This window comes from Anolis sagrei, chromosome 3, assembly GCF_037176765.1.
Source record: "Anolis sagrei isolate rAnoSag1 chromosome 3, rAnoSag1.mat, whole genome shotgun sequence".
NCBI classification, from domain to species: Eukaryota; Metazoa; Chordata; class Lepidosauria; order Squamata; family Dactyloidae; genus Anolis; species Anolis sagrei.
The window spans coordinates 22,796,749-22,807,372 of NC_090023.1; the positions used below are offsets into that span (position 1 = coordinate 22,796,749).

The 10,624-nt window shown below is 43.1% G+C and overlaps 1 protein-coding gene across 2 annotated transcripts in view; it reads right to left on the reverse strand.

Moving 5' to 3' along the window:
- Positions 1 to 7,213, reverse strand: part of TRPC6 (transient receptor potential cation channel subfamily C member 6) — an 84,293-nt gene extending 77,080 nt beyond the window's left edge. For both annotated transcript variants that reach the window (XM_060771071.2, XM_060771070.2), the window contains exon 1: positions 6,752 to 7,213. In XM_060771071.2, coding sequence (XP_060627054.2) covers positions 6,752 to 6,876 — 125 coding nt within the window. In that variant the 5' untranslated portion in view covers positions 6,877 to 7,213. The remainder of the gene's footprint in view (positions 1 to 6,751) is intronic.
- Positions 7,214 to 10,624: the final 3,411 nt, after the last annotated feature.

Below are 10,624 nucleotides of genomic sequence, written 5' to 3' on the forward strand. Positions count from 1 at the left end.
ATTTAGCAGAAAAAGACAAAGACTTGTAAAACTGCAGCTCCCAGGATTCCATTGCATTGAACCATGGCAGTTAAAGTGTTGCCAAACTGCATTCATTCTATAGTGTAGATGCACTCTGAGACTGCCCTATATCTCAGGGTCTGATCCCAGGTGATCTTCTTATCCCAGATTATCTATCAGTGTGGACACATATAATCCAGTTCAAAGCAGATTATCCTGGGATATAGGGCAGTGTAGAGCCATCCTCAGTATTCAAAAGCTTTTTCTACCAATGTACATTTCTCTGGTGGTATCTACACCACCACATAATCCAGTCTAATCTGGAGAAACCCAGTTTACTCCAGATTAATTTGTCTTTACCTGAGGCATTATTTGGATGCCTCAGGTAAACCCTGACAGGTACTGCACTTTGGGCTTGTCTGGAAGGGCCCAAATAATCCAGTTGAAAGAGGACAATCTGGGATCAGATCTTGGGATATAGGGCAGTGTAGATCAAACCTTGGTTAGTATCTAAAGCAGCATTTCTCAACCTGGGGGCAGGGACTCCGGGGGGGGGGGTCACAAGGTGGTGTCAGAGGGGTCGCCAAAGACCGTCAGAAAATGCAGTATTTTCTGTTGGTCATGGGGTTGTGTGGTACCACAACCCAATTGACCCAATTCTATCATTGGTGGGGTTCAGAATGCTCTTTGATTGTAGGTTAACTATAAATCCCAGCAACTACAACTCCCTAATGTCAAGTTCTATTTTCCTCAAATTCCACCAGCACCAGTAATCATATTTGTGCCACGTTTGGTACAGACCAATCACTGTTTGAGTCCACAGTGCTATCTGGATATAGATAAACTACAACTCCAAAACCCAAAGTCAATGCCCACCAAATCCTTCCAGGATTTTCTGTTGGTCATGCGAGTTCTGTGTGCCAAGTTTGGTTCAATTCCAACATTGGTGGAGTTCAGAATGCTCTTTGATTGTAGGTGAACTATAAATCCTAGCAACTACAACTCCCAGATGAAAAAATCAATCCCCACAAACCCACCAGTATTCAAATTTGGACATATTGGATATTTGTGCCAAATTTGGTCCAGTGAATGAAAATACATCCTTCATATCAGATATTTACATTGTGATTCATAACAGTAGCAAAATTAAAGTTATGAATTAGCAATTAAAATACTTTTATGGTTGGGGGTTACCACAACAAGCGGAACTGTATTAAGGGGTTGCAGGATTAGGAAGGTTAAGAACCACTGCTCTAAAGTATTACAAGATCCCTTTGCCTGCTGATATCCCAGATGAACACAGCTATGTTTTTGAATTCTACTTACTATAATGAGTGAAATTTATCATCATCGATTTAAGAATTTTTTAAAAAAAATGGAAGCATAGTATGGTTGATACTGGTCTTCTTTAAAGTTAATGTAACTTCTCAGAACCACTGTTTCTTTAAACTTTTGTCTGTGACAGGAATGAATGAGCATTTATTAAAACTGTACATTTATTCCTAAAGGCAAAAATGAATAATTTGAAACATATTCTCCAAACTGAGTGAGATAAGGAACTTTACACATTTTCCAATTATTTTTCATATTCTACCTATTTTTGAACAAAAGTATTAATTACCATGCCTGATGGTAATTAAAGTGGTGTCAAACTGCATCAATTTTACCATGTAAATGCACCCTCTGTCAAAATACATACTCCTCAACATTTCACAGATATTCTAAAAAATGGCAAATATAGCTCTGTAGTCAGTTTGCAGCAACTGAAGGGGACAAAGTCCCCTTCTAAACTGCCATATAAAATACAGATTATCTGCTTTGAACTGGATTACATGGAAGTGTAGACTCATAATCCAGTTCAAGCAGATAATATGGATTATCTACTTTAATAATTTGGATTATATCACAGTGTAGAAGGAGCTATGAAAACACATGCTGAAATAAATCATTGCTACTAGATTCCCCCACTCACTTTTGATACTGCCACTCTGAAAATTAAACACCCTGTTCTCTATGCTGAATAGTTTCACATCCAGACTATAGTTTAATGGCTTGCAAAGAACTGAGGCATACAGAAAAATAAAGTTTCTGAGTGAACAGAATTATGTTGGTTGTGCTTTTCAAATATTTGTGATCATTTTCAGGTCAAAAGTGAATCAAGTATTTGGTCCTTCAGGCCTACAAACCACAGTTCAGTTCTATGCAGTTGAGTTAAACCTTTTCTTGCTTTTTCTTGCCCTTTGGTCAAAGATGAAATAGAGCAACATAAAAAGTCTGCAGCTGTACGAAAACCCCATTTGTTTCATTTTACTGCTCAAATGAACATTTGACCTAATAGAGGAAAGGACTTTCTGCATCCTTACAAGTAAATACAGAACAACCCACGTATCTGTGGGGGAGACATTCCTGAAACACAACTCTGTGGAAAATAGTGTACCCTATTGGAATGAGTAACTTCGGCCAGATGTTACATAGAGTTGTTCTGTCGGATCTAGAAAAAATTTAGAGGAGGATCCCCTCCAAGAATTTGTCAGGTCCTCCAATGCAACTCTTGGATAACTTCTAGAGGAAGCATACCTTGGAATCACCTAGATTATTTAGAAAATTCCTGGAGAGGATCTATTTCACCTACCTATGCAGGTAGGTGAAATCACTTATACCAATACTGTGGGTGCAATGCTCATACCATACTGTGAAAATGGATGGAGGCAAGCAAATACTGTGATGTGAAAGAGGAACAACAAAGTCAGTATTGCATTTGCCCAGGTACTCCTATGTCATCCTGGGATGTGGTTCCACCATGTAAGTCACCACTCAGCATTCTCATGTGAACAGTTATTGTTGCTACGTCATTTCTCCAATGCCACCAGCTACTTGCAGTCTTTCTCCAAATCATACAATAAATACGCAGGGTCATATCTTTGCATCCATTATACTTTGTATTCATAATTATTTGCAAAGATGAGGAACCTTATTCTGCATAAACAAGCAGTAGCAGAATGAGGAAATATCCCACCCATACCCTTCATTTTATTTAGGTTCATTCACATTATTCCATCAAAAACCTTTTTTTTTATTCTGCAAAAGTTCAGGATGGCTAAAGTACCATAAAGTACCGAGTTTTTCAGCCCTTTTTTAGGCTGAAAAAGCCCCTCACTGCTTATACTCAAGTCAAAGCTATTTATTATTTTACTCTATTATTATTACATTTATTATTTTACTCTATTTATTATTGTTATTACATGTATTATTTTACTTTATTGTTGTTATATTTATTATTTACTCTATTATTATTATATTTATTATTTTACTCTATTTATTATTATTATATTTATTATTTTACTTTATTTCTTATTATTTTTACATTTATTATTTTTACATTTATTATTTTACTCTATTATTATATTTATTATTTTACTTTATTATTATTTCATTTATTATTTTACTCTCTTTATTATTATTACATTTATTATTTTACTTTATTATTACATTTCCTTTTCTACCTGCCTCCCAGCATTAAAATATTGCAATCGTTTTGCAAGAAAGGCAGGGTAAACACAAGTTTTAATAACAGTGCTGCATGATACATTTCGCTCGAACAAAGACACTTCAAACTAGGCAGGGATAACCACTTGTCAAATCCAGAGTCTCAAAAGGGCTATGATCAGAGTGTCATACACAGATCTCAACATCTTGGTACGGTTTTTGTTTTTCTTCTATTCTATCAGGTTGGGAAAGAATCCAGCAACAGAAATGTACCAACCAGGGAAGGCGCTGTATTCCCATGCTGCAGCTAAACACTCAGATCTTCCTGAATCTTAAAGAGGAGTGTTACCAATATTCTGATGGCTGTATGCTAAATGATGTGTGTGCCACAAGTTGGCTATCTCTGGTCCATACATGTATTACTCTACTCTGTTGTTCCTAAACAGAGTAGAGAGCTAAACAGGGGACCTTCTGCTTTATCCCATATTACCAATCCTTCTCCTCATCCTCCCACTAACTCCTTATGTTAGCCAGATGGGCCATGCCTCTAGCCCACACTGAAAACAACATACACACATAGCCTTTGGCTAAAAGATTTCAATGTATTGTCGAAGGCTTTCATGGCCGGAATCACTGGGTTGTTGTAGGTTTTTCCGGGCTATATGGCCATGTTCTGGAGGCAATTTTTCTCCTGACGTTTCGCCTGCCCCTAAAAGATTTCAATTTCTTTTCTGCCACCTACAGTTCTTTTGACAGTCCACTCTACCTACCCCATGTTGTGTTTTCCTTCACTCTTGCTCACTCCTTTTTCCATTGTAGAAAGCTTCCCAGCTTGATCTAGAAGCTCCCTCCACAAAACAAATCCTTGCTGCTATGCACACTGCAAAAGTCACCATGTTTTCTTTCCTTTACTAAGGAAAATGCAACAGGTGCAGCTTGCTCTTGTGGATATGCTTGAAAGGATTTTCCGCCCAAGAAGCAGCTTTCAGAGAGGGAAAGCGTGGCAGGTCAAACAATATGGCACTCTCACTGCTTACCCCCTTCTTGCTCCCCAATATACAATGTCCCCCAAAATGCATACCCCCTTTTGCATCTAATGGAAGGCATGTTGCTTATTTAAAGGCTAAATAAATGCATTGATACGCTTCAATAATGGTGTAATCACAGTGTTACATTTTGTCTTAAATTACAGTTTTATGTCAGGGATTCCAATTGTTGTCCCAGCAAAGAAATATGCATGACCCATATTGTGGAAACACAGCATTGCAAACCTCCCTTCCAAGTTTCCTTTGTCATTGTGCAACACTTCTCTACTATTGGAATCTTTGATCTTGTAAGGAGTGGAGAGAGTATATACAATTTTTGAGAAATGGGAAATTGATTCAAGAATGTTACAGAACCATAGAATCCTAGTGTTACAACTGACCCCAAGAGCCATGGAGTCTAACCCCTTCCCATACTGGTACACCCAATCAAAGCACTCTCGACAGATGGCCATCTAGCCTTTGCTTAAAGATGTCCAGAGAAGGAGCCTCCATCACACTCAGGGCAACTTATGTTGTCATGCAGCCCCCTCAAAGACCTTTCATAGAATCATTGAATCATTGTGTTGGATGAGACTTTGTGGGCCATCCAGTCCAATCCCCTTCCAGGAAGCAGGAAAATTGCATTCAAAGCACCCCTGACAAATGGTCATCCAGTCTCTGCTTAAAAGCCTCCAAAAAGGAGTCTCCACCACACTCCAGAGCAGAGAGTTCCACTGCTGAACAGCTCTTACAGTTAGAAAGTTCTTCCTCATGTTCAGGTGGAATCTACTTTCCTGTACCTTGAAGCCATTGTTCCATGTCGTAGCCTCCAGGGCAGCAGAAAACAAGCCTGCTCCCTCTTCCCTATGACTTCCCCTCACATATTTATACATACATGGCTGTCATGTCTTCTCTCAACCTTCTCTTCTGGAGGCTAAACATGCCCAGCTCTTTAAGCTGATCCTCATAGGGTTTGTTCTCCAGACCCTTGATCATTTTAGTTGCCCTCCTCTGGATACCTTTCGCCTTGTCAATATCTACCTTCAGTTGCAGTACCCAGAACTGGGCACAGTGTGATTCCAGGTATGATCTGACCAAGGCAATATAGAGGGGTAGCATGACTTCGCTGGATCTAGACACTAGACTCCTATTTATGCAGGCCAAAATCCCATTGGCTTTTTTAGCCGCCGCATTACATTGTTGGCTCATGTTTAACTTGTTGTCCACGAGGACTTCAAGATCTTTTTTACACGTACTGCTGTTGAGCCAGCCATCCCCCATTCCATATCTTTGCCTTTCATTTCTTTCTGCCCAGGTGGAGTATCTTGCATTTGTCCCTTCTGAACTTCATTGTGCTAGTTTTTGCCCATCTCTCTAATCTGTTTAGATTGTTTTGAATTCTGCTCCTGTCTTCTGGGGTATTAGCTATCCCTTCCAATTTAGTGTTGTCTGCTAACTTGATGATCCTGCCTTCTAACCCTTCATCTAAGTCATTAATCATGTTGAACAGGACCGGGCCCAGGACGGAACCCTCTTTATGGCACTCCACTCGTCACTTCTCTCCAGGATGAAGAGGAAGCATTGGGAAGCACCCTTTGGGTTGGATTGTTTTAGGTTTTTCGGGCTATATGGCCATGTTTTAGAAGCATTTTCTCCTGATGTTTCACCTGCATCTATGGCAAGCATCCTCAGAGGTTGTGAGGGCTCTTTCACTTAACCTCTGTGTTCGTCCGTTTAACCAATTATAGATCCACCTAACCATAGTTTTGCCTAGCCCACATTTGACTAGTTTGTTTGCCAGAAAGTCATCCAGATACGCTACATCCACGGTGTTCCCCTGCATCCACCCAGCTTGTAACTCTGGCATGACTTGCTTTCGATAAATCCGTCCTTTGTCAAGGCACAAAGCCAAAGCTCTTTAGAACACCTATTGGGTGTTGCCATAGGTTAGAAATGACTTCAAGGCACATGAGAGCAACAAAGGGTGTGCACATTTTTGGAGGAGCACCCTGTACACACCATGCATCTTTCTAGAGAGGGCTAGGACCCCTTTGGCACCTGCCCCAGCTGATGGAGTGGAAAGGAGAAGCTTGTCTCCTGGCTGGCCCAAGTCTTGGTTCCCTTGCCCTCTCTGCCCGACAGTTCACCCTCCCGCAGCCTCTCCCCGCAGTATTCCCTCCTCCTTCCCTCCCTCCCTCCCTCCTTGCCTCCCTCCCTATTTCAGCTGGCAAAGCACTCACGCTGGGTAGTAGCCATAAGACGCCAGGCAGTTCTCCTCGCACATCTCCGACTCCATCAGCAGATAGTCCTGGCTCTCGTTCCTTCTGCCGGGCGAGCAGGTTTTCCTAGGCTGGCTTTGACTCATGGTGGGTCCCCCACGTTTGGGGTTGAGGGAAGACCTTCCTTGTCTCCTTCTCCTTGGGGGGGATAAGACCCTCTAAGACCCCAAGGAGGCACTCAATTCCCCGCGACACCCAGAGGCGCACTTGGCTGCTCCGCGCTCTTCAGGTGCGCCTTGACGCACGCCTCTCCAAAAGGTGCCCCCCAAGACCTCTTTGGAAAGGAGGCACAGCAAGCAAGAAAGCCGCCTCCTTCTCCTTGGGGTTCCTGTCACTTGGAGCGTGGCGTCCCCATTTTCTCCCCCGGAGAAGTGCCTCTTTTCCTGGCTGGCTCTCTTCTTGCGCCCAGGCGAGCAGCGGCGCGACCCATCCGTCCCCGGCTGCGAGGAGGAGAGTTACTATGTCAACCAGCCCTCTCCATCCCAAAGTCGTCATTGCCCGAAGACATCCAACCAACCAGCCTTAGCAAACAGGAGGGAGGGAGGGAGGAAGAGGAGAGGGGCTGGCCAAGGCAGAGGGGCTTGGAAAGTTTCGCCGGCTCCCTCCCACCAGCAAGAAAAAAGGAACAAGGGAGGCCAAGGAATCCCCCTTGGAGAAAAGTTCCTGCTAACCCAGTTTGGATCTTGTACACCAGCAGCCACTCCCACCCATTCCCAGCTCTTCCCACCCCCTCGCTTGCAAGCCCATGATGTTTTTTTCCCTTTCTCTGTCATACTAATAAAGCTTCAAGAGGGAACATCCTGTTTATAAACTACCTTCAAAGAGCACTTGGGCCATTCTTTGGGGAAGAGTTCTCCTTCGTTTGAAGATCCTACAGGGATCAATCAAAGAGGTCAAAGGAGAGGGGTTTTTTTTTTCATTGTTTCAAAAATATGCTTATTGTGTTTTCAAAGACTCTCATGACCGGAATCATTGAGTTGCTGTGAGTTTTCCAGGCTGTATTGGTGCATTTCTAATGAAATACAGAGTTGCCTGCAGGCTGAGAGGGGCGGTATATAAATATAGTAAATAAATAGATCATTATTTATTTATTTATTTATTTATTTAATTTCCAGTATTTCTACCCCATCCTTCTCAACCCCTGAAGGGGGACTCAGGACGGTTTACATTTGGCAACAATTCAATGCCACTACATATATCAACAATATAACAACAATTAAAACAATAAATAGAACATTAATTAAAACAATAAAAACAATATTAACAGCCGTATCACCATTCCAGTCAAAAGGAGCCCCCGGTGGCGCAGTGGGTTAAACCCCCGTGCCGGCAGGACTGAAGACCGACAGGTCGCAGGTTCGAATCCAAGGAGAGGTGGATGAGCTCCCTCTATCAGCTCCAGCTCCTCATGCGGGGACATGAGAGAAACCTCCCACAAGGATGATAAAACATCAAAATCATCCGGGCGTCCCCTGGGCAACGTCCTTGCAGACGGCCTGTTCTCTCACAACAGGAGCGACTTGCAGTTTCTCAGGTCGCTCCTGACACGACCAAAAAAAAAAAAAACATTCCAGTCAAATTCTAAAGTGCTATGTATGCCTGGTCCCAGAACCACGACTTCAATTTCTTCCTAAAAGACAGGAGGGATGAAGCCAATCTTACCTTGTTGGAAAGCAAGTTCCACAGGTGGGGGGGCTACAACAGAGAAGGCCCTGTCTCTCATCCCTGCCAGATGTATTTGCAACACTGGTGGGAGTGAGAGCAGGGCCTCCCCGGAAGATCTTAAACTGCGAGGCAGGACGTAGAGGAAGATGTGTTTGGACAAGTAAGCTGGACCAGAACCATATAGGGCTTTATAGGTCTAAACCAGCACTTTGAAATGAATTCAGAAGTGGACCGGCAGCCAGTGGAGCTGACACAACAAGGGGGTGGTATGCTTCCTGTATGTCGCTCCAGTTAGTAATCTGGCTGCAGCCCGTTGGACTAGTTGTAGTTTCCGACAGTCTTCTAAGGCAGCCCCATATAGAGTGCATTGCAGTAATCTATTCAGGATGTAACAAGAGCATGGGCCACCGTAGCCAGATCAGACATCCCAAGGTACAGGCGCAACTGGCACACAAGTTTTAACAATGCAAAAGCTCCCCTGGCCACCTCCGAAACCTGGGGTTCCAGGCTCAGCGATGAGTCCAGGATCCCTCCCAAGTTGTGAACCTGTGTCTTCAGGGGGAGTGTAGCCCCATCCAACACAGGATGTAACCCTATGCCCTGTTCGGCCTTTCGACTGACTAGGAGGACCTCTGTCTTGTCTGGATTCAACTTCACTTTGTTAGCCCTTCAATTTGTTAGCCCTCATCCAGTCCGACACAGTGAGAATGTTGCAATTGGCCACCTTGATCTGGAACATGGCCCTACAACCCGAAAAATCCACAACAACCAGTGATTCCAGCCAAGAAAGCCTTCGACAATAGGGGGAGATCATCCGGAGTTTCAGAGTACAAAGTTATCTGTATGCAAATGACGTCCAAATTTGTCACTCCTTCCCACCCGTTACTAAGGAGGCTGTTCAGACCTTGAACTGGTATCCAGGGTGGGATAAAGAACTCTTGTCTACTTGAGGCATCTAAGAATGTTGCAATTGGCCACCGTGATTAGCATTTGAAACCTTGCAGCTTCAAAGTCTGGCTGCTTCCTTCCTTTGTTGGGAGGAGTTAGCTGCCCCTGATTGTTTCCTGTCTGGAATTCCCTTGTTTGTTTGTTTGTTTTTTAGTGTTGTTCTTTCTTTATTGTCCTGATTTTGGAAGTTTTTTTAATACTGGTAGCCAGACTTTGTTCAATTTCATGGTTTCCTCCTCTCTGTTGAGTTTGCCCACCTGCTTGTGGATTTCAGTGACTTCTCTTTGGAGTCTGACATGGTTGTTAGAGTATTCTAGCATTTCTGTGTTCTCAGATAATATGCTGTGCCCAGGTTGGTTCATCAGGTGCTTTGCTATGTCTGACTTGTTTGGCTGAGTTAGTCTGTAGTGCCTTTCATGTTCCTTGATTCGTGTTTGGGCAATGCTGCATTTGATAGTCCCTATATAGACTTGTCCACATCTGCATGGAATACAGTAGACTCCTACAGAGGTGAGATGATCCCCCTTGTTCTGTGGCCAATTGCAACATTCACACTTGCCTCCAACAAACAAAAGGTCTTTCTCCCACCCTGGACATTCCACAGATATATAAACCTCGCTTGCCTAGTTTCTAACAGACCTCACAACCTCTGAGGATGCCTGCCATAGATGTGAGTGAAACATCAGGAGAGAATGCTTCTGAAACATGGCCACACAGCCCAGAAAACTCACAGCAACCCAATGTTTATTAAGGTTTTTGTTCTTGTGTGCCTTCAAGTTGGTTCTGAGTCATGGCAACCTAAGGTGAAGCTGTCATGGGATTTTAGAGCAGGAGGTGGTTCATACTGATCATGGGATTTTCTGTTGTGTGCCTTCAAGTCATTTCCAACCAACTTATGGCAACCCTAAGATGAAACTGTCTTCATTTTTCAGGGTCTGAGAAAGTGCGACTTGCCCAAGATTGTCCCCAGTGGGTTTCCATGGTCCAGTGATTATAATCAGATGCTCACAGGGGTGACTCAACCCATTACGCAAAGTAAGCATTTGCTGTATAGTTGATTTTGCCAAGGGGTGCTCTTGAGGTGCTCTTGGGGAAAAATAGACTTTGACATATGCGAGTTGTACTTACTGGGATGTATAGTTCACCTACAATCAAAGAGCATTTTGAACTCCACCAGTGATGGAATTGAACCAAATATGGCACACAGAACTCCCACGACGA